Source organism: Pyrgilauda ruficollis, unplaced genomic scaffold (genome assembly GCF_017590135.1).
Source record: "Pyrgilauda ruficollis isolate IOZ18807 unplaced genomic scaffold, ASM1759013v1 scaffold12, whole genome shotgun sequence".
Taxonomy (NCBI): domain Eukaryota; kingdom Metazoa; phylum Chordata; class Aves; order Passeriformes; family Passeridae; genus Pyrgilauda; species Pyrgilauda ruficollis.
This window is the reverse complement of record NW_024510321.1, coordinates 6558760-6583645: the sequence shown is the minus strand read 5'-3', so window position 1 is coordinate 6583645 and position 24886 is coordinate 6558760. Positions and strand designations below refer to the sequence as shown.

The 24886-nt window shown below is 37.5% G+C and overlaps 1 protein-coding gene across 1 annotated transcript in view; it reads right to left on the bottom strand.

The window, feature by feature from the left end:
- UBE3C (ubiquitin protein ligase E3C) overlaps positions 1–24886 on the bottom strand; it is a 70097-nt gene that overhangs the window by 2894 nt on the left and 42317 nt on the right. Inside the window, exons 17-22 of the mRNA XM_041486272.1 lie at positions 24507–24639; positions 23474–23721; positions 11007–11219; positions 3856–4044; positions 3692–3758; positions 2719–2849 (exon numbers count right to left, since the gene is read on the bottom strand). Of these exons, the coding sequence (XP_041342206.1) occupies positions 2719–2849; positions 3692–3758; positions 3856–4044; positions 11007–11219; positions 23474–23721; positions 24507–24639 (981 nt within the window). The remainder of the gene's footprint in view (positions 1–2718; positions 2850–3691; positions 3759–3855; positions 4045–11006; positions 11220–23473; positions 23722–24506; positions 24640–24886) is intronic.

Here is a 24886-nt window from a genome sequence, read left to right as displayed (position 1 = left end):
CCATTTTGTATGTAGTATTTAATTGGTTTAATATCCCATTTATCGTCTTGCAAAAAGTAGTATAGTGAAAAATATATTTATTTTTTACCTCCAAATCACTGCTTTTGCTGGCAAGACAGTATTCATTTGATCAACAGCTTGCCTGAGGTTAAAAAGTTCTGATTTTAGAAACTGGAAAAAAATTCCAGCTTCAAAGGCAAAAGGTCAATGAGATTCTAAGCTAAATTATTGTTCAAATGGAGGCCTTAAAAGTATTTCATGGCTAAAATGTTGCATTTTTAGTGTTCCTTTCAAAATGCTAATTGAATTCCCCTACTCTAGCTTTAAAAATGGAAAAATGGAGTTCTAAATTGAAATGTCATGCCAAGGGCACCATTTGTTGCATAATTAAATGCTGTACAGCGGGAAACTGCAATAGTTTGGAAGGGAAAAGTATCATCAATTTATTATGTGACCTGATTGGAACTTAACAATTTTCAACCACACTTTAATGATTTTTTTTTTAAATCTGTAACAATCACATTTATTAAACTTATTAAACTTTAATTAGCTTTAGTAAATGTTATTCTGAACCTGACTCTGGCAATGAAAGTTGAACATTTTTAAATGATGCAAAGCTAGACTATGTTATCTATAAGCTATGACCGTCAAGATATTTCCTCATCTTAAATCAACATGCATTGACTTACAGAAAACATGCTGGTCCCACAATATAATGCATCCATAGAAAACTTCAGAGTGAGAACCAGAAATACACAGAAAACTTCAGAGCAAGAACCAGAAATTGTGCTTCTCTAAGAAAAATACAGCACACACACTAAAAGTGCAAACAGATTTTGAAGATGGTTTGTCTTCATGTCTCCCACCAACATAAACACGTTCTCATGCTTACTTGGCTGGTAATACTCAGCACTCCTGTGGCTTCACACTCTGCACCTTCCAAGCTTCAAACAATGCACTGTCTTGGCTACCAACACATTCCTGCTGATGACAATACCAGTCACCTACTGCCTTTCCTGGCAGACACTTCCTGGCAAGCCCCTGGTTTGGGGGTAAATCCCTGTTCACAGGTCCTGCTGCAGCCACCACGGCCGAGGCTGCGCTAGAGCTGCCCAGCAGAGCGGCTCTAATGCCCTTTCCTCTTTCCTCTGCCAACACTGCTGCATGGGGCTGAGCATGCAAGCCCCTTGTACAGTGAATTCATCTTTTAACTTACTGCTTTCTTGCTGAACATCTGGTGACTAATTTGCTTCCATTTTTTCCTAGCCATGTCTGCTACAGGCAGTTTGTGGCCCATGTCCCAAGTGAACACACAAAGTGCAGCTTTCCACATTTAGCTTTTCTTTCCATTGTGTCACTGTCAGCCCTAATATTTTTAGACTTTTGATTCACTTCCTCCATCTCTTCAAATGTCACACCGGATACCTCAAAGCTGGGTACCTACATCTGCATTTCCTCCTCTCTCCTTGTAATTAAAGAGGATGACAACAAATGGGAACTACTGCTTACTTGTTTCCCCAGCTGTTTCCCAATTCTCCCTTCCTCATGTGACTGATGTGCACTGTTCTATCTTGGTCTCATCCTGGAGTTTTCCAATTGCTCTTCCTGCTATCCTGTAAAATCCTTTTCACTGCTAAAGTACTGTACACTGATATCTGCATGGGGGACTTGGGGGTTTAGGAGAAAAGCCTGCAGACTTTTAAGTAAGGAGTCACATAAATCAATAGACAAATACCTGAGACAGGATTCATGTGATTCAACAGCCATGTCCATTGTCTCCATATCCATATCTCTGGACACTCTTTACTGTTAAAGGGATCTGGCTAGCATGTTTTGGGGAGACTGAGACATGACTCATTTCATCTTGAAGCTGACACACAGAACAGTCAGACCAATTACCAACTGAAAGTACCACTTCCAATCCTAGATGTCTATAAAAGGAGTGTAGCTGAGCTATAGACTACAGACACTGAAGATGGAGGATGCTGCCCATCTATCCACATGGCAACACCACCACACAGCACTGTATGTTCCCACATTTTAGAGGAAATGATGTGATGGCTGGTTCTTAGCCAAAATTTTGAAGTCCACTGAAATTCATAAGTAGAACAACCTCAGAATTTAGTTTCAAAATGTCTTCACCTTGCCTTGGCCTCTCTTTAGTTTTATCAGCAATACAGCAGATTTTGATACTTAAGCTTCCCTGTAAATAGCAATTTGGAGACTGCAGCTAATACTTTGCTGCTAAGGGTAATGAGCTGTGAGCTACAAGCAGATAAATGGCAATTAGAAGAAAAGAAAATACATGTCCTGCTTCAAATGGTTAATTTAAGAGAATCAGATTTAATAACTGGTTTTATATCCTAACTTCTCTTTTGCCTGACTTAGAAGACACTAGGCTTAACTCAACCTATTGAAACTGGTAGCAAAATTCTCCTTCTGCACAACATAAAACGGCAGCAAGGACCTTCCACCACATGCAGCAAGTGCTCTAATCAGTGATTTGCAGGTTTATCAAATTTCACAGTTAAAACAGAAAGCAACAGAACACTTCATTACATATTTTAAAACTGTACTTATTATACATGCAAATGCAAACACTGAAGCTGTTTCTGTAGTCATGGACAAGTATTCTCAAATTGTAGATCCCTAGACAAGAAAAACTGGACCAACATCTGCAGCATTTCTAAAAGCTTGCCAGGAAGTCAGGGGACATACCTTAAACCCCAGAAGAGGTGGTCGAGAACAGCTCGTTACAAATTTGAGTAGTTTGCGTTTCTCTTCATCAGTGAAGCTTTCTACAACCCTCCAAAATATTTTAATTACAGGATGGTCTGCTGTGTAGCCACCTGCAATGAGATTTAAATGATTTACAGCTAGACTAGTTTTATGTAAGAAATAAATTCCTCAGAAAACCTAGCATCAGTCTTGAAGGTTTGGGGAATATATTACAGCCAGCAGGCTTGTACTGCTAACTTCCAGTACCTACAGATCTGTCATCACTGCAATTTCAGTTTCATTGCTTACCTATGGCTACTGTATCCCTCAGCTTCTTAAATGCAGTTTTCTTCACTGAAGCCTACTTTAAATTTATTTTATTTAGTTTAGTATTTAGCTAGTAACTTCAGATTATTACCTTTCACTCCAAGAGTGTGCAAAATCTGCAAGACCCAGAATGCTACCAAATGAATCCACTTACCCTGAGGTAAGCCCAGATGTGAACTGATGATTTGGTAGCTACTTTTTGATTACATTCATGATAAATGCAGGGGACAAATGAATTAATGTACCTTGCATTTTTCACAAGGAAAATATATGATCTCTCCTCAGACTGTCTGAGAAATGGTAAGCATCTAAATGAGGTAGTAGAAACTACTATCCCAAAGTAATTTGCAGACTTATTTTCAGAACAATCAGACACAATCAGTGATTAATTTTAATTTAGAAAAGAAACACCCTCAACTCATCTGGCTATAAACTTGCATTTAAGCATGTGAAAAAAAATAAACTGTGTATACCAATTCCCCACCATTTCATAAAACTGGGCTGTAATTTTAGCCAATTTTCTGAATTTGGCCAAAGGTAACAAGAATGACCCTGCAACTTTTTCTTAAAAGGTAGAATGAAAAGCAAGTTCAGTTATTCCCAAGTCAACTATAATAGATTTTTTTACTTAGTAAAATATGCTTACCTGAATAGTTTGTGAAAGATTTGAGGTCATCCAAACTAATAGGAACTTGTGCACCAGAAGTCAGAACCTAACGGCAAAGGAAATTAGAGCGTTACATTAGAGGCAGAAATCAGCAATTATTTCTGTTGAGAGCAGTTGTTTTGTGCAGCTTTAAGCACAAGTACCTGTATTTCCTGCTGATCAAACATGCGGAGCCACTCGAGGTTCACCACGTTGGCCAGCCCCTGGCGGAAGGCCAGGCAGTGCTGGCGGATCTGTTTGTTCAGCCTGTAGTCTGCCACCAGGTGGATGTACGCGATCCGGTTGGCGCTGGTGACGGGAATGTCCTTTCCACCCGGCTTCAGCTCAACCACCTACAAACACAGCCATTCTCATCACCTGGGAAACTGCACTTCTGTGCCCTAAGTGTGAAATGGGGCTGCAAAACATTCTAGTCAGTGATGTATCCGTTTGAAGTTGGCTAGAATACACTCGGGAATGTTCACCTCAAAGGAAGACAGAAGATTAGGAGGAGTTACAAAGGCAGGTCTTTTCTCTGGTTATGTCTAAGAGCATGCTCTGTGGACCCAGACCTCCAGCTGCCAATGCAGCTCATCACACAGCCCCATGGTTTATCATGAGAAAGCTGGATTAGGCATGCTCTGCTTGACTGGCTGGGCTCCTCCCTAACTGCTGGTGAATTCTGCAGAGTCACATTATGGTAAAAGCAATGTCCGCTGAGTCAAAATTCAATGTCTGACATAAGCCTGATTTGCAGAATGCTCAGCATTCATAACTCATACTGTGGAAAATGTACTGTTGTACATACTCAGTATATTCACTGAAAGTAAAAAAAAACAATCAAACAAATTAACCCTATGTTTTGTTTTTCTACTGGGAAGCTCAACTTTTGTCTCTTCAAGTACACCAAGGTACCTCTCTTTAAAGAAAATCCCCAAAACTAAAGACACTGTACTTGCATTAAGATATAAACAAGGTTCAAAGACAGCTGTAATTAGAACACTATAGGCCTTCACATATTTTACTCTTTACTACATGAGGTTCATTTAGCTAAGCAGCAGCCCAACTGGAAGGTATTATTAGAACTTAAAGAGAAGAATGAAAAAAAAACTGAAAAGCCGAAATACCATCACCTTCTGAACTCTTCCAAAAACTGTTGTTTTTTTCCTACACTCTGGAGTCAGCAATTTCTTAATTTAAACCAACAGCGCACTTCAGTATGTGGTAATAATAGCATATTTAGAGCACAGAGAATTAAACACATGAATAGCTGCTTTTCTAACATGCTACCTAATAATGTTCATGTACTAAGCAAAATGTGCAAAATGGTATGATTAAAAAGTCACAGTGCTTTTGAGCATTCAGGTTTTTTCTTGATTCATAGCTCTTTAAGGCAAAAGAAACCATTAAGATCTATGAGTTCTGACCTCCCAGACGACACAGGCCAGAGGATTCTGTCTAGAGATTCCTGTATTTAACTCCATAAATCCACAGATGAGTTACAGCACATTTCTAGAGATGTGCAATCCTGTGATGGTTTATCTTTCACTTTCTTTGATAAGCTACCACAACCTGAATTACAACAGGTGTTAAAAATATGTCCTACTTTCCACTTTAATCCTTCAACTGCAAGCTTCTGGCTTTTGTTAGCTCCTACAGTAAAAAAACTCATCAGTATTCCACCATGTCTATGTGCAGGTACTGATAATGCTTAAACCCTACTCCTGCAAGAATTAAGCAAAAGGAAGGTGTCAGTGTAAGTGACACGATTTCACACCCTGTACATATTATCTTGTTCCCTTCCCCAAGATCCAGGGACACAAGAGCCAGGAGGGCTCTCTCTGGGATCCACCCATGGCAGCACCTGGCCTGGGACACAGCCAGGGACGGTTTCCAGAGGGCACAGGCCAGTGCTGGGGCCACTGGCTGGCCTGAGGGTGAGGGTATTTTTACTGGTAAAATCCACATGGAGTATTAACAGAAGTGTGGGACATGTCCCATACCATAGTGGAAACAGCTGATGAGAAGGGGTCCCTGCACTGCTGAGCTCTCTGTGTTTCACCCACTGTAGTAATTTTACTACTGTCACTGAACAGTTAATCATCAGATGAATCCAATTATTGGCAAGAAACATTCTAATTTTCACTTCAAATCCAACAGGTAAAGTTTGTTCATACTTACTGTACTTATTTCAGTGTTGAAGAGCTTAATCAGCTCCTTCCTTGCTCCTCAAATATATCCATGATGTATTACTTAAGGGCAGCAACTTAATCTTCCCAGAAACTTTTACATGGAAGTAAAGACAGTTTTTTCAACTTCCTCCTATAAAATACCTTTTACAAAGCCTAACAAGACCAGAAAGCTTTCTCTTCTTAAATTCTTGTCCTCTTTAGCTTTACAAGATCAGAGCAACCAGCGGCATTCCACATGACAGATCAGTGTTGTGACCTCAATATTACCAACACTTCACTATCTGCCCACTTAAAAACCTTCTCTACTTGTTTTGCAGAATCCCTTGGGTTTTTGACACCATTTAATACAATCCCTCTCTCTGAGGTATGGACACACTGAATTAGGTCATATTAAAATGCATTAAAGCGTATTTGTATCACCTAACTCATCAAGCATCTCTTAAGAATACAGACACCAACAATACACTAACAGGTATCACTCCATGTGCACACAACAATTTCTGTGAGCTGAGTATTTACACTAAAAGATGCTTGAACTGACCTCCTTCCTAAAATAGCCAAAGGGAACTACTGGCAGGGTGTTCTAGAAAACTTCTGTATTTTAAGGTTCATCCCAGCACTAGGTGAAGTATAATGTCTGACTTTCCCTGCAGGCCAGCAAACAGAAATCAGGACACAGATTAATTTACATTTGTATTGTAAGAGCACTGGCTCCACAGTACTCTAGGGATGTCAGGAAAGCTGTATTCATTCCATAATAAAAAGCTACTCTCTCCCCATAAAGTTCTTCCTTCAAAACAAAGAAAAAAAAAAAAAAAGTGTTGCACTCTTTCTGACTGCTATTTTTAGAAAACAGGACAAAGTTGTTTTGTTTTGGTTTTTTCTAAATCTTATTATTCCTTTCATTTTTATATTTTTAAGTAGCAAATCTTGATTTCTGATGCAGCAACATTTCTGTAGCTCCCCTTCCTTCCCAGAGCTCTGCACTGCCACAAGTACAGGCACAGCACTCAAGGGCATTTCCTGGGGTTTTCCAGAGACCTAATTATCCATTTTCAGAGTTTGTCAGTGTGAGTTTAATTTCACCACTGCTGTGTTAAAGGATCATCCAAGATCAGAACAAAAGGGGTAACAGAACACAAATAACAAATATATTATTCCAAAAACACTAAGAAGGATGTAAAACAGAAACCAGTAACACTTGGTAAACATTAAAGTAAAGGTAGATGCACCCAGTGTTTTCATGGCATTAAAGGAACTATAGTAGAATTCCCACTTAATTCTAAAAGTCAGGAATGATTGTTGAAGAGTTCCTTTTCATAAAGGCCATAGCACATCTTAATAGATCTTAAACACTTTATCAGCTTTATTTTTATTTTATCTGTCCAGTCTTGGCCACTAGATGGGGCAAGACAATAACCCAGGTTTCCCAGGATGGCCAGACGAGGAAACCACGGCCCTGTGCCATCTCTTTCTATTCTGCAGATCTAAGTTTAAACAGACAAACAAAAAACATTTTAACTTGGTTTGTAATCAAAATCGCATGTACTTAAGGCAATCAAACCATAGATATAATTTAGGAAAGTATTCAGATCATTCAGACAAATTTGATTCCCTACTCACAAAGTGCATCTTCAAAATGAAGGGGAAATACCAAAAGGGGAGAGAAGTCCTGTATGAAGACATAAGACATGTTATCTCTTCAGAGAATCACAGAACCTCCAGTGCAATTTCATAAAGCTCTTATAGATATTCAAGAATTCCTACAAGATGAGAATCTTTTATCTTTTCTCTTGGGCTCTGCTCACTTTTGTTCACATCACCCCTACAGTTTTCCCCCATTCTGAAAAGAAGTCAATAAAGTTTGTTGTCCTTTCCCTGTCATCCGCCTACCAGATGTTCATGCAGGAGTTCCAGGTAGGAGATTGCATTTGAATGCCTAAGAATGCATTTTCTGTAAGTAGTACGAGTCTGCCTGAGAAGGCTCAGCCTCAGCTTCATTACTGTGCTGCTGGAAAGCTTCTAAAATCATCCATCTAAGCCACTGCATCCTAGTAAAGAGGCTGTCAAGACAGAAACTTTCAAAACTCTTTTTAAGGCTTCAAAATTATCCCCCAAAGAAATTTAAAAGCAAAGAATTCCCCTTTGGTGAGTCAGCACATTTTCAGTGACAGCAATGGCATTCACACCTGTTTAAAAAGCCCAAGGTGTCCCAAAACCAAGTTCTGTATGATATGGATTTCACAGAAACTGCTGCCATATATATCGTAGTGCTTCTCTGTGGATTTGTACTTTTACACTCTATAGAATCTTCTGATCACACGCAACTTGTGATCCATGTACTCTCAAGTATCAGTGTTTGAGACAGATATTCTCAAGCAGAGTTTCTGAGTACAGCAGCCAGCATTTCTGAAGGAAGAGGAATGAGTATTTAGATCTCCCTCTTGCCCTGGGCAGCCACAGAACTTGCCCTCCTCACTGAAAGAAGGGGAGCGAGGAAGGTTTGAGAAGAGAAGGTATTTCCTTGAATTTGCTACCCTGATTCTTATACACCTTTCATAACCATCTCATCTACAAGATAAAAGGAAAAACTAAATCAATATACAGACCTGTAACCACAGGCTGACCTCCTCTGAGACTTTGCTACTGGCCACCATTTTCTGCAGGAGACCCAATAGCTGAAATGTAGGCTGGTATCACTGCATTAGATAGATCTTTATCAAAAGCTATTTGGGGCTGGAAGATAAGGTTGATGGCATAGCTCCCCTAATTAGCAGGTCTAATGTGCAAATTATTAAGTACCTTTTTCAACTTCTGGTGAATGCACTTTGACAATAGTTTAATGGGGTCTAAAAGCACATTACAGGATTGGAATCAATACACTGATAATAGAATTTCTACCTTCTACTACTGACAGAGGCAATAGAGCCTCTTTTGAATGTGTCTTTCATTGCAGATAATGCTTTTGTGTCACAATTGGTGGATGGACACTGTCATGAGCAGAGCTATTTACAATGATAGATTTATGATGCATTTATTGGGCTCTAATTTATTAAACACTAAAGTGGCTGTTTAGCTGAAAACTACATATAATGTACATTCAACACAAGGAGTGCAAATTAAGCTCTTATCCCAAAGTGAACTAGCCTTACCTTGGCACAATCAATTAGTATGCAATGGTTACAAGTCAAACAGCAGATAAAATGTATTTATCCATATGAGGTTTATTAAGGTAATGAAATGAAGCATAAAAAGAGACTTGCTGCATTGAAGGCAGAAGACAGTGACAAGAACCAATGGGTTCTGTTCAACTACACCAGGCAGTGAACCTCATAAAAAGATGGCTCATACTTTGTCAGTAAAATGTTCTCTCTTCAAGTATAAACACAGCAAACCAGCATCAGAATATTTAACTTACATTTCACCTTGTTACTCAGTAACTCACTAATATATTAAATCTTCCTTTTAAAGTTATGCCAAACAACTACAAATCATAAGTCTTGAAAATAGCAGCCACAGCCCTCATTTTAGTTAGATACTAAACTGGATTTGTGTTAGCTGTGACCAACAAAACCATTACTTTAAGCAGAATTAAATAGTTTTAGAATTCAGACCTTCCTCCCAGTGTTAAAAATCCCAGGTAATACTGGAAACTGCCATTTGGTGTGCTTTGTTCCCTAGAACCCAACCTCTGGGTGCTCAGTTCAGTACCAGCCACACAGAGCACTCTAAGAATGTGCTTTTTGGGTACAGCTGTATCACATCTTTATCTCAAGTTTTTGAGTGTTTTTCTGAAGACAGTGGAGGTCAGATGTTTTCATACAGGGATTATAATCCAGGGAGGAAAATGACATATGGCATGTGTTTAATATTAAATGTTACTTATATCAGGCAACTGTTGCCTCTCCCCTTTAGTGTGCTTTAGGAATCCCGAATCTGAGGGTACTATTTTAAAATTTAATCCAATCCAGCTTTTAGGATCTTCCATAATGACAGGAAACTGATGACAGAAGTGTTAGATAAAATCCAAGCCTGACACCATTCAAGCAGAAGTTTTGGCCAGCAAACTTGCCATGACTTAAGCAGCCTCAGAGAATTCAAGCTCCCAATTTCCAGGACAGGTTACTGCATCTCCCTGGTGCTGCTGCACTGGAGATGTGCACAGTCCTGGCCTCCCTGAGAGCAAAGCCAGAGCACTGCTCACCCCATCCTGGAGTCTCTGTTTCTTCCTCATGCTAGGAGGCTGAATTCAGATGCTGCTGCTCATCACAATGTGGTCAGGTCTACTTTTTTCATCCAATTATATGCCATAATCAAGTGTAAATTTTAAATCCTCAAAATCAAAAGAGGAAGTATCACAAAAGACTTTACCTAGGAGGTTACCTGCAATAGCACACTAAGGCAGGTTTTTAGAGCTCTAGTGACGTTTATTTTCTACTGTGAGTGATCTTTAGTAGACACAAGAGAGCAAATAAAAGCTGTAATCAAATTATATGGTGCAACTGCATTAAAAACTCAGACTTAAAGACCTAAGTAACTGCTTTTCAGAAGCATTAACACCATTCATCCCCTCTGACTAATCTGGTATCTCAACCCTTAAAAAAAAAGAGTGGGAGGTAATAAAAAAAAATTCAGGTTGATCAAACTTCAGGCTCTCATACTTCAAAAATTACAGATAAAGGAGACAGTGCTTATCTCACAATAAAGGGTCTTTACTATCATTATTATTTAAAACCTCTCTAACTGCTAACTGCAACTCTAAAACTAGGCAGTACTTCTGTAATTTACACATAAATCTAAATTTTGCTATTATTACAAGTGCAATTGAAGAAACAACTTTTTTTCAAGAAACATTCTCAAGCAACAGAACTTTATATGTATAACTGTTAAAAAATAATCACTGCAGTTCACTCCTTAAAAGATCAGACCTTTAAGGTTTGTTTTTTTTTAATACACATGTTAGTTACTCTCTACTCCAAATACTGAGTGAGAATCCCAACTGATGCCTCACAGCACCTTTAACAGTTTCCCATCACATTTAAATTAAAAAACTAGTAAGTAGGGATAGTAAAGATTCATCAGTCATAGATTAAAGAAAAAAAAAACCTCAAAGCCATTCTTACCTGCGCTTCCCCAAGGTCATTATTTACCACGGTGAAGTTTAGTCCAAGTTCTTCCACATCCCCTTCATAGCTCTTTAGAAAAAGCAAATTTTTGTACATTTCTGGGTCTAATGAAGCTAAATGATGAATGTCAACATCAGCACTTGTTCCTAATAATTTTGAAAGGAAAAAACTAGCAAAGGGCAGCTCCACCAGCATATTTTCATAAAGAGCCTGAAAAAGAAAGCAATTAAAAAGCACATTAGATTTTATTGTTTGTACATGCAGGAGTTCAGAAGGTTATTGTTTGTTTCTCAACTTCTGAGTAATTCTGTCTTAATTTGGTGCCTCAGGAGGTTCTTATGGCATGGAAGTTGCTCAAATATTACATAAATTTAAGAATATTCATCCAAAATTTGAAATGTGAATATTCTTGTGAAATACCAAGGTCCCAAATTATCTGTCATTACTCTTCTTATCCAGACTGCATTTATTTTCAGGAAAAACAAAGTTTGCTAAAGGACAATTCAACTGCATCAAGAGTGTCTCACAAAATAAGTTTACACTTCTACTTCCATTAGCACCATACAAGTATTATTCCATTCATATCAATCACTACATGTAGAACTGTCATTCCCCTCATCCCCTTAAAATAACTCTGTATATTCTTCAGTATATTTTAAACTAATAAAAACTATCTGGTGCATGTTACAGAGATTCATGGCTGCACGTTTGGTGAATTCCACTGCTCTAATGCCACAGTCAAAACATCCTCGTTTCCAAGCCAAGAGTTTACCAGCTCTGACTGTGTCACAGGTCCAATCCTTTCTGTGCCTGACCCTGCTACAGATGTCAAAAAATTAATGAACCAAACATGTACCTGATGCAAATCTTTTGACTGCAACCTCAAATTATCCCCAAGAATTTTCCAACTCCAGCAACACCATTCTAGGTTCATCTACTGTATGTGCACATTTCCACATAACGCAAAGTATCTTTGCATTGTTTTTTATGAAGTCAGTAACAAATGCTTGCTTGGAAGAAAAAAGTACTTATAGTAGCTTCTCAGAAGAAGGAGAGGTGCACCCTTCAGGGCTATTCTGAATAAAGGACCACTGCTGTAAAAAGACCCATTCCTGGCCCCTGCTGCCTCTCTCACTGTCCGCTCTGTTTGCCCCACCAGCATCTCTGCCAATGGCAACCAGAACATTAATATCACTGCCAGACTGATCAGACAAGGCATCACCAACGTAACATCATTGTAACATCATTGTTTGCTCCCTTTTAACTCTCCAAGAGCAGAGTTTTGGTGTTACCTGATTCCTCCATAATCTGCTGCAAACTTAGAAAAGGAATCCCACTGAGGGGAAAAAAAAAACACAACTGAAAAAAGATGAATAGATGTAGCTCTAATCACTCAATGATATTCCAACAAAGACTTTAAGAAAAATATATACAATTCCTTAAACTTCTGAAAGAACATTTTTCTATGAGGTGAGTTAGACCTTGCAAAAAAAACCTGAGAATAACGAGTTCAAAGCCAAAGGGTGCATTATATTTAGAGCTGTATGATTTATTCAAGGTGTAGAAGTCAAAATCCTCATTTGTATAGCTGACTTTAAAAGCAAACTAGAGGGATAAATCATTAATTTGCAATGTGTAAGGTCAGTGTTTGCTGTTCCTGCATTAGTAACAATAAAGCTATTGTAATTCCTTAAATATATCAAAGCTACCCGAATTTAAAATGGAATTCCATCTGTGACTCATAAAATGTAAATGCAGAGGTGTAATTTTTTACACAAGGCAGGTTTAAGCCTTTAGAGCATTCAATATACAAGGACTAATAAATGATAGCACTAAAAACTATGATCACATCAGCTAAATGGATTATAAATTAAATTTCCATAATGCATGCAACTGAAATACAAATGTAGACATAAATCAAGGTATTTTCTAAACACAGGTTAATTACACAAATTCAAAACCTGTCTATTTTTTATGCAAAATAATCCACTTAGCATTTTTCAAACTGGTCTTAAGTCTTCACCACTTGCAACACTTGATCCTAGAAGCCTATCAATAATTCCTTGTCAGGAAAAAAACAGCAATAGGTATATTGAAGAAACTTGTATGTTATTTTTCAAGTGTCTGTCTTTTATGAGTGTTTATTGCTAGAAATTGTGCCAAAATGATTTGAAATAAAAAGGATTAATTATGGTAGAAGCTTTTTAATATAAGTGAGTGCAGCTGCAATGCAATTAATGCAAATTGTGATGCTATCAGGAAAATAAATGTGAACAACATCACTGGCTATTTCTGTTTGCTGCCAAATAACTTCAGTAATTTACTACATTAAGAATCAATAAAAAAATAATGCATTTCAAATGCATCACTATTAATCTTCAGGTAGTTCCAAAGTGAACATTTATAACTTCATCTAAAAACTATATAAAGCATTTTTAAATAAACTAAATTGTGCAACTTGAGAATAACTTTAATTACTCCCTCTCTTAGCTAAGTGATTGCAATATTCAAAATAAAGTATTTTTGGAAAGAAGACAAACAGTAGTGTTTTAATTTGTTTGAAAGTCAAGCTATCCTAATAAAGGTTAATACAAAATGCACTAAAACTCTGGTGAATAAAGTCATGATGAACTTTGGTTTTGTTTCAAAGAGGTGCAGGCCACCATTACAGCCTGAGCACTGTGCAGAGATGCTGACAACTGCTGTGTACAATATGAGTAAATAAACTGAAAGTTTATTTTCTGGATTCCATCTAACTTTTCTGTTTCTCAGTCAGCATCAACTGATCAAACCACCTATTCTTGCTAAAAAATGTGATTCCACACAATCCTGCCAGGGCAACAAAATCATCAGCTGCTGATTCCCCTGGGTTTGTCTGCAAGCAGAGCAGTTATACAGTAGAGGCTACAGGGTCATTACAACCTGAATAAGCATCAAAACTCGCAGATTATTTATGCTGTGCTTTTTTTGGGCTGTTGGATTTGGGGTTTGCAGGGTGGGTTGTATGTTGGTGGCCACAATAGGGACACTGAAGTTTCTTCTAAATTAGAGTAAGATCCAGCTCGCAGCCATGGCTGAAACAGGGTGGGAACAGCAGAACAATTTGTTTTCACCAGGAGCACAACCTTCAAGCTGCCAGCTGCCCGTGGAAGCGCACCCTGATGAGGATTTTTCTCACTAAAGCTAATCTAATGGCCAAGAGGAAGACTTCCCTCCTTCCTTGTTTTTCCACACTGATCTGCCTTGGGAAGCTCTAAGTTACCCTGCTACAAGCTTAGTTTTTTGCCTGTCTGAACTCTCTGAACTGGCTTTCTGCAACATCAACGAGGCAGGAGCCCAGCATCAGCAACAGCCAATGGAATGGTGACCACCTCTACCAGAGGAAAGCAGCTGCCAGATGAATCAGCTGCAGTGTGAAGCTGCATCATTAGAATATACTTACATAGTCCTTTAGTACAATATATGGTCATTCTCTCCACACAGATCTTGTCCTCTTTCTTCCTTTCACAGCCAATGAGCAACAACACTGATGGCAGAAACTTGCTCTTGGACAGTGATGTCTATTTCTGTTTGGCTAAATCAGAGCTTCCTGTTCATACACTGCTTCAGGAGCTCAAAGCCAGCAATTTAACCAATGTGTATTCTAAAACTAATGTTTAAAACTTCAAGTACTCTCACCCTTTTGCCAAGTTTCCTCTCATTCTGCAGGAATCACCGATGGGACTGATGCCTTTCTGTGATGAGCTCTGACAGTTCCCATTCCCAGTTTCTCATCTGAGCCCCTGACCCCACTGTCTCTGCCCTGCAGCCCATAACCTGCAGCAGGGCCTATGGAAGGCAGAGTCCAGATGGGAGGTCATGAAAGGAGCAACTGGTGGCCATGGATGGCATCAGACTTCCAGCTCCTAACACTCGGACGTGGGGTCAACACCAACAATCTCAACCCATCCTACAGAGCTCTGCCTCCCTGAAAGGCTGGGATATTAGCACTCCAACTGGACTGAAGGGCAATTTGCAGGTACAAGCCTGGGGTAAGAGACTGGTCTGAGGCAGAGACAGTGGCAGCTAAAAGGTAATGTCTGCTGAAAAGGCCAACCTGGATTTCCCAGCACTCTTTCAAACTCATGTAGATTAGGGATGCTCTTTAGTTAAAAGCTGACATCTACAGATGTCAAAAAAAAAAAAAAAAAAAAAGGAATTTAAAAGGTTGTGAAATGACTAAACAAAAAAAAAAATTATTTCAGTAACAAATTATTTTTAGTACCCTCCAACCCAGTGTTCTAATTATGTCAAGCCTTTTCTATTTTCTGAAGAGTCGGTTAAAATAAGGGGTTTTTTCCTGGTTAAAAGGCCAAGAGAAATTATTTCACTATGGAAAAAGCAGTATTCACAGTGAAAGGAACTTCATCCACCTGTCTCCCCCTTTGTGAGAATGCCTGCACAACAAACCAGAATATTAAAAACCACAAAGTAACAGAAAGCCTACTGTGGATACTAAGTTTTCACTTCACATGCAGTCTGAAGTCTGTTGTTCCTCTTTTAAATAACCTCAGCTACCTGTGATTACAGTGTAGTTCCACAGTAACTGATTGTTACAAGGACTGGCCTTGACTCAGTTCAGTGACACAGATCACAATGTGGGCATTTGAAGTGATGAAAAATATGATCTTCAGACACAAATATACTGAATGCACTCACTACACATCTGTGACATGGAGGAACAAGAAACAGTTCTTTAAAGCAAGCACCCTTCATAACACAGGCATGCAATTAGTATCTGTAATATATCATGGAAGAAGGATCTGGGCTGAAGGACAGCTGTACATGGTGGCAAAAAGAGAAGGGTGACAGTTCTCTGGACAAGGAGGATTTTTCTTCCAACAAAATAACAATAGTGCCTGACAGGGACTACAGATGGTAACTATCACAATACCATTTAAGTACTCCATAGTCACACAAGGTATAGCTCAGGTATGACCCCAAAATTGGGGAACTGCTCCTCAGAAAGAGTAGATTCCACACCATATTTTAAATTTGGACAAAATGTAAGCTGGTGTAATTTCAGTCAGATTAGCTACACACAGCAGAGGTTACATGAGCACTACAACGTGCTGAATAAGGTTCAACAAATTGCATAAACAAATTCATAGATGAATTAATTAAACCTCCCTCCCTGTAAGGCAGCTTTAGTGCCTTTACTTACACTTTCAGGTCTACAACTAATTCTCATTAATTATTTCAACTAAAATCTTTCTTAAGAAAAATCATCAGTCAATGCTGCTACTTCCCATTAATCCTTCACAACCCAGAACTGCATTTTGAAGCATAAACAATGCTAAAGTCATATCCGTACAAAGATGCACAGCTTTTGGGATAAGGCAGTAAATGACTGGACTTGAATTCAGTTACTTCCATAATCAGTCCTCAAGACCATAACCCTTTCTATTTCAGTAATTTTAAACAGTTACTATTAAATAATACTTAGCACTTACAGAGTGCAATAGATCTTCAAAGCTGTACAGAACCATTAATAAAAATGATCGAAAAATAGCAAAACCATTAGAACTTCCTTCTATCTTATTATTTATATCCTAGAAATATTTCATCACACTCACAAAGCTTTTGGGGGCAGCAGAGACTTTTCAATCCTAATGAAAAAGATTAAACTAAGAATTTACATTAAAATCAACCTGTACTCATATTTTGCAGCATTTTTAGAGCTAGTATTTAGTAATCTCTACATAAAATAATTTCTTAAAGATGTGCTTAGTAATGTGCTCAAAAGTGAGCAAACCCCAAATGATATTTGTTTCTAATGCCAATACGGTAAAATAAAATTATTTTTCCCAGATGTGTGTCTCAATGCAATGTGTCCTGTTACCCTGGAGCTCTATGCCACTGTTTCCAAGCCTCTGAGCAGTAGCAGATGTCTAGATGCATTTGTATCACCATAGTAATGGAAAATCTGGTGCATTATCTTCCCTGTATTACTGTGAAAATTCATAGCTCACCTTTGTTCTGTCTTTTAAAAGAACAGGAGTCCAAAATTCCACAGCTTGATGCCTGTAATGAGGCTTCTGCGAGCTTTAACAGCCCTTGCAGCAGTATCAATATCATTACATTTTAAAATTATTGTTACTGTTTTTTTGAGAAAAAGCCTTTTGAAAACTGGTTGCACTTCAGATTTCCCACTCAGTGGGAATTTGAAGGTCAGTAAGTACAAGTTTATAGAAGTTCCAGAGATTTGAGATCTGCCTGTCACAGCTGCTCCAGTTGGTGCAAATCCCTGAAATGGATGGCACGGGTGTGGCAGCACAGACCAAACTCCTAAATCCCGAACACAGGACCAGGAAAATGTAAGGAACCATTCCCAAAGACTTCATTGGATCCTATCAACTGTAATGACCTTGAGTTAATTTTTAATTTAAAAGTCATGGCAGTATTTTTATTCTGGGAATTTAGGATGTCTTTAATTACATTAATGTTTATTACTAAAACAGAGTGCTTCAGAAATGCTTCAGTAATGTTTATTACTAAAATAGAGTGCTTCAGCACATGCAGAAAACTACCATTTCATCAGCTTGATACTTTCTTTCTCATTTAATAGGAAGAGTTATCTCTGTAACTTATGCCATAAATATGATATAAATTGCTATCAATGTCATTTGGGAGGTTTGAGGGATGAGAGAGGAAAGCACTATGGATACCTGTGGATGCACTGGATAACTGATAGTTATCATTCATTACTGAAGTTCCAGTAAAGGCTTAATAGATTTTTCTTGTCTCAAATTTAAACATAATTTAGGAAGAACTTGAAGATAAAAGGAAAACTTCTCCTTATTTAAGCTTAATCTTCTGACATACTGAAACACTTAATACTATATAACTAACCTCTGGATATGCTTCTAAGATAAATCTGTATTTTAATAGCAGTGAAACCAGTAATTTTTAAAGGTCAAACCAATTTAAGAATTTCAGTAAATATTCCAAACCTAACTGACTGAAATGGATGTAGGTGTTCCCAACTGTGAAAAAAGATCAGGATACCATTACCACACACTCTAACTGTTTATTTATTCCCTGTCTAGGAACCTGATTTAGAGGCAATAAAATGCAATCAGTACACAAACCAGAAGCAGGAATCATCTGCTAATGGAACTTTTAATTGAGGAGTGACCACTGACATGAGGTAATTCTTTCCATGCAGAACTCCTTGCAGAGACCTCTATGCACTTTATCACGGTAAACAATCACTAACATATGCATTAAAGAAAATTTAAATACATTATGACCCAATAAATATCACAATCCATCAATAAACACTTTTCCTCTCTAAAGATTTAGAGTTAAAATACCACATTTCAGTAGTCTTTTAGCATTAGACATATATTTACAAGGTTACTACTAACAGAGCTATTTGTAATCAAAAGATAATTGGTTTTGTTAAATGCACCAGTACACAAAGGAATTGTCAAGCTGAAGAACTGTGTCAGAAAATAAATTCAAATTAGTTTACATCTGCATTCATAAATCATGAAATAACTTCCATAAGGTATCAATTCTGCTCTCTTAGGATTGTGCTTCTGCACTCTTAAGTTTATCATTAAAGGACCACGCTACTTTCCATAGTAAATTCCTGCTTTGATTCCATACCAGATGATTCAGGATCTTCTGAGACAAATGATTATCAGCTGACTTGCTCTTAAGCAAAATGCTGAATCTACAAAATCATGTGAGAGGTAACTGAAATTAATAAAACCAAGAGTTTATATCAATTACCTCCTCTTTGCATCAGTGTCACCAATTCCATACCTACCACTCCAGGTACTAGGAGTATTGTGGGGCAGCACAAACTAATTAAGGGTGTACTGATTGAAATTAAGCCAAAGAGGGTCTAATTAAGTGAACAATAAGAAAAGGGAAAGGGCAGCCTAAAAAGCAGAAGGAAAAAACCACCAGCCTCCAACAGTCAGAGTGGCAGTGCAATGCTTGACACCAAACAATCAAGTACATGAAAGTCAGTTCTCACTGTAGTTTTCTTGCTTTGCTTTCTTTCCACAAGCTTTTGGTGCATGAATGGCACTCAAATACGTTATCAGAAACATCTCCTTGAATGTTTTAACTCCATACATGCAGCTTATTTGTAATTTAGGAGTTTAGGATGATGCAGATCTTGCAGTGGAAAGATTCCCCTGCATCAATATTTCTTAGATAAGGCCTGAGAATGATTAAGAACTACTCCAGTTTTTCTGCAGAATGGATTCTACAGGCATCATCTTAGAATTGGACTTTCCAGACAGGCTCAACATTCAAAGTTACAAGCAGTAACCATAAGGCACACTCTCCAATATACAGAAAAAAAATCTAATCAATAACTAGGTCACACATTTACTTGTAGTGTAATAAAACATGTATCTGATCTACTGTTACTCTTCTAAAGCTTCATTTTACCCAAGGACTTATTTTGCAACTCCTTTCTTCAATTATATATATATATATATATAAAATAACATTTAGATGTGTGCAAAGAACAGTCTTCTGTTAGATCTTAAATCAGTAAACTACGAAAACTCATAGGAAAATAAACAACTTCAACTTTCATCAATATAATATCCACAAGTCCATGCAAATTACTGAACCTCCTATCTACCATTAAATATTAATGATCAAAGAACAAAACCTAGAGTGACCATCAACATAATGCTAAAATTTAAAATGAACACATTAGTTTTTCTCAATCCTTGCTGCTTCTTCTATGAAACTTCTTGGTTCCACAAAGGAAGGACTCAGTTCAAAACAACTCAAAAGACATTTTCTTCTCCATATTGCTTTCCCAATCATTTAAGGCAGAAGTGGGGTTTTGGCAAAACAAATCTTTTCAGAAAACCTTAGTGTCTTCCAAGGACTGCAGGTTCTATTGTTTAGAAAAGGGGAATTAATATTATATTGCAAAAATAGATGTTCTTCAGCAACATGAATGTGTGACTCACAAGTGCTATTTAATATTCTGGAATAAGAGAGGTGGAAGAATTCAGTAAATTCAAAGACACAGTGTATTATACAAAAATCTCTACTGTCAGAGTCACTCTGCTTAACATGCAAAGACAGTCACTGTAAAACAAAATAAATGCAAGAACTAGCAGGTTTATGTCAAAAGGGAAGAAGAGGAAACCATAAAAACTATCATACTAATCTATCTATGGATTTCCTGACATATTCTTAAACTAATGCTGATACTTCATGAAATTTAAGTAAATTATCCTAAGAATTAGAAGCTTGATGTTAAAGAATTCCAAATGTAAATAATGTCTTTTTCCACAACATCTGTCACAGTAACATCACTGAATAAATGCAAATGTAAACTGGAAATGGAGAAGTATGTTGTACAGCAGACTGAGTTTAGGTCAGAACATGGTGAAGTTCAGATTTTAATTTTCTGTCACTGTTCTTCTACCTGGACACTGTTTCTGCTGGAATGGTTAACCAGTGTTTCCCTCTTTTCAGGTTTGCAGCAGACCACTCAAGAATCAGCACAGAGAAAACCCTCATTTAATATTCTCAGGTGTTGCTTCAAGTTTCCTTGCTTTGTTGCTTCTTGGCAGCCTGTCAAAAAAGCACCTTTTGTGTTCTCCTGAGCCAATTCCACTACACCCCAAACCTGCAGCAGCAGAGTCTGCACGTGGGGAGATTTTTAGTGCAGCCAAAACAACAACTACTGCATGTGGAAAGAAGTGGAACCAAACCAGGAGCCTGCCCACAGCCCACAACTACCAAGAGAGAAAAAGGATCACATCCATCCTTCTGGGACACCACTTGGGACGAGAAGACTTTGCAGAGAGGACAACAAAGAGGATTTGGGGTTAGAACTCCTCTGTCTGAACACTCCTGACAGCCCAGGACACCCCTGGCTCTCAAGCAAAGCCTGGAACTCAGTCCCAGCTGTGCTTCCAGTGGGCAGCACTGAGAGGTTCAAGTCTCTAACCCCTCTGGCTGTAGGAGACTCACCAAAGGTGAGCACGGCAAGCTGAGCCTTACCTTCTAAGGAAGAGAAAGAAAAATGCTTAAAAGGCACCAGTGCTAAGGTAATATTTACATTTCAGAGTGAAGTCACTGACAGTTGAGAAATGTAAACTTTGGAAGTGTTTGAGTAGCTGCTGTTTAAGCAAACTCATTTCTGTTTTTTTTAAGGATGATTTCAGATGACATATGCAATTACATGATCACACAGTATTATTTCTACAATACCTTTTACTCATCCAGTGACTACAAAAGCTGCATAAACAAGCTATGGCATTTCTTCATTAACTAGGAAGATACCAAAAGTCAGTAATTTATTCAGGATGAAAATTATTTCTATTTTCAGATATACCATTTTTCAAGATATGTTTTATATTTTAAGATGTTTTTGTTTCTGAACTGACCAATTAATAAAGAAGATGCCAAGCTGTTAGAAACTTCCTGATGAGAAGAAAAACTGAATTAGGTGTAACATCTTGGTGCTGAAAGCTAAATGCATTTGGATATTAGTATGAAGTGGTTACTAAGAGACACAGAATTTCTATAAATTATTGTATTTTAATGTATTTGTTTTCTGATAACATTGAAGCTTCTTATGTGAGAGTTTTTGGTGGCAGCACTCTTTACACACTGATTTCCACAAGGAAGAAATTGCTGTGGATGCCTGATTGCTTCCGTTGCATTATATCTACTTTGTTTGCAAAGGGGCTTTTAATAATTCACTATTGCTCACAAATAACCCTGTGCAGAGCATAAAATGGACACATTTTTGAAAACGGATGAGTGGGTATTCAATAACCTAACCAAGATCACAATACCAGCAGGTTTTGAATAGTATGGTCGTGCTTTATCTTTCTGTTTAATTCATCAAGTCACTAAACACACTACTAAAAAGGTTTCTGTGCACCTGGGCAAGGGTAATTATTAAGTAGCACTGTCAATTCTTACCTTATCTACACATACTGCAAATACAAAAATAATTTATGCTTTCAAAATGTTAAATAATGGACTCTCTGATTTTAAAAAAACAAAAACAGAAGGCAATGTGTTGTTTTGACACAGGAAACTGAAGACTCAAAATTACAATCTATTTTTTTAATGATGTTTCAAACTTTCCCTGACAGTTGAGCCCTTCCAAGATATATACAAAACATTTTTGTGGTGAAGTAACCCCCTTAACAATACCACAAATGTTTGCTTTCCCACTCCAAAAATCTATACATGTAGAAACCAAGTGAAGCTTGGACATGTAGTATCAAACAAAATTACCAACTGTTGTATTAGTAGTGAATCCATCTCCCAGCAGGAGTGGGAACATCACTCCAAGATTATTTATTGAAATGGCCGATTGTAATTTCACTGTTTAGGGAATTTGAATATTCAGTAGCTGGGATGCATTAGCAGGGTATTTGCTTACAAAGAGGCAGTTTGATCTAAATCAGTTGACTGGCAACTCCCAAGCACAGCACTGGTTCAACAAGTCACTGTTTGCCAACACCATCTCTTGAAACCACTTCCAGCTACACTACAAAGACATCCAACTGCACATCAAACCTCACTGCAAGGCAGCAGCAGGATTTTAGCCTCCAAAATACTGCAGGCAGTTAAATGGGACTTTTACATCTTAAATACCTTCAGTATTAGACAGCTAAGTAGCAGTTAATACTTTTTTTTTTTTCTGAAATGGAATTTGTATTCCAAATTTTGTTTCACAATTATTAGCTTTATAAAAATTATTTCAAGTGCTTAGAATGAAATAGCCTCAGTATTAAACCTGACCATAAAAGAAAATTGAATGTAATTAATGTTTGTAATGGTTTCTTTGTTCCTCTCCCTTCATTTTTCATCTAGCTCAACAAGCATCTATTAGCCTTTGAACTCACATATCACCGAACTATCAAGAACTAAAACTCAAGAAATATGCAAAATGTACAAAACACCAAACAGAACATGTGAAAAGTAATCTGCATGTGCCTCCTAAGTATGGTAGATGCAGATGGCACATTTTAAATGCTACCAAAAATTGTATACCTCATACAACTAGCAACTGTTGAAAACATTCATTTCACATATTCCAAATGATGGAAATGAAAACTGCAGTCATATTCCTAAAAGCTCCAGGTTGAAAATCACTATATGCAGAGTAGAGATGGTGACTTCAATCAACTTAACATTAGGCATGAGGATTTCCACAGAAGCAAACATATGCAAACTTTGCTCAACTGGCAGTCAGGATAACACAAATTTCCTGAACTTCCCAAGTATATAATTTATTTAAATCAACCAGAAATTTAGTAGTAATGTTCATACCAAATATCTGAGAGTTACTGTCTCTCAAGTCTGGGAAAATCTTTTATTTTTCCCATCCACTCCTCCTAATTAGAAAAAAACATTACAGAGTAATTGCAGTACTGCTATAGCTTTGTATTCCAGAACACTGGTTTTACCTTTCCAAGCATTCTCCCAAGGAAGTAGTAATGTCGGGCATACGAGTCTCCAACCAGCATCTGTGCAGCAGGGTTAGGGTAAAGCAGTCCCTCATTGGTGGTCTTAAAAAACCCCTGGTTAGGGTTAAATCCTGATTTGAGGAGTTCATTCAGAAATTCTCTGAAAATTCCACCACCATCAATACCAGCTTCATCAAGACCGTGGGCATTAAGCAAGTGAACACGAATACGCTTTTTTAGGTCAGGTTCTGCAGGGAAAGGAGAGAGACAAAATCAAATACAATTTTCTGCTTCAGTTTTGTATGGATAAAAACACATGCAATTACACACACAAACTATATATTAAAACTGAATTAAAACTGACCTAGTAAACAGCAGCAAAACTCCTATTACTGGCTTGAATTTTGGAATATTCAGTTTGCAAAATGCTAACTTTGTAGAAAAGACATTGTCTTAATAGTCATCAAAAAAAGAAGTGGGTAGGGGAAGAAAAAAAAATCCTACAAAATATTAAGAGACCGAGGAATACCTTGAAAATTGTATTTATCTAAAATATTCTAAGTGCAAGATCACACAGATTCACACAAACACGTGATTAACTTCAATGTAGTAAAATTTATAGTACTACATCCCATCATTAAAAGAGCCCTGCATTATTAACAGACACACTGTACCAAGCAAATCCTGTTCAGTCCACATGTATTTCTTGGCAAAGATTACCAAAGCAGATAATATCTATTATTCTATATATATGAATTATATAGAAAAATATACAAATTACAATTACTTTGATGAGCACATGGGAAGAAAAACACTATAAAAATAGATTGTAAACAGATCATTTAGACTGCAATAATCAGAAAGAATATGGGTGAGAATTACTTCTGTAAAAACAAGGAAATTTAACTTTTAAGAACTTTCACATCTCAGAGCTGATACACCTACAGCATACCAGTCAAATAAGCAAATATGGAAATATATGGTAAGAACAATAAAGTGTTGTAACAAGCTGATAACATAACTGCAAACCTACCATTCTCAGGAGAAAGTTTATCATAAGCATCTTCATAAATATAATTTCTTCTGATAGTGACATTAATTCCATCCAAAAATGGCCCATCTCCTTGAACTTCTTGTTTATCAGCATAGATCAGTCTTTGAAAAATCTGTTTAAATTAGTGAGAAGAGCAATCATGTCATTGTGTAGATCTAAATATTCAATGAGAGATGGTTATTCACTGTTACTGTCCTTTGAGCTGCCTCTGGCACTCACTTTCAAGTTATTTGTCTTCTCTCTCATTGAGCTGCAGAAACTTAATACAGAGCCATGACCCATGGAAGGGGAGGAGTGGGACAGAAATGTAAAGAACTTTTCTCTGCTAAGATAACATCCTCAGTTCTTTCTACATAAAG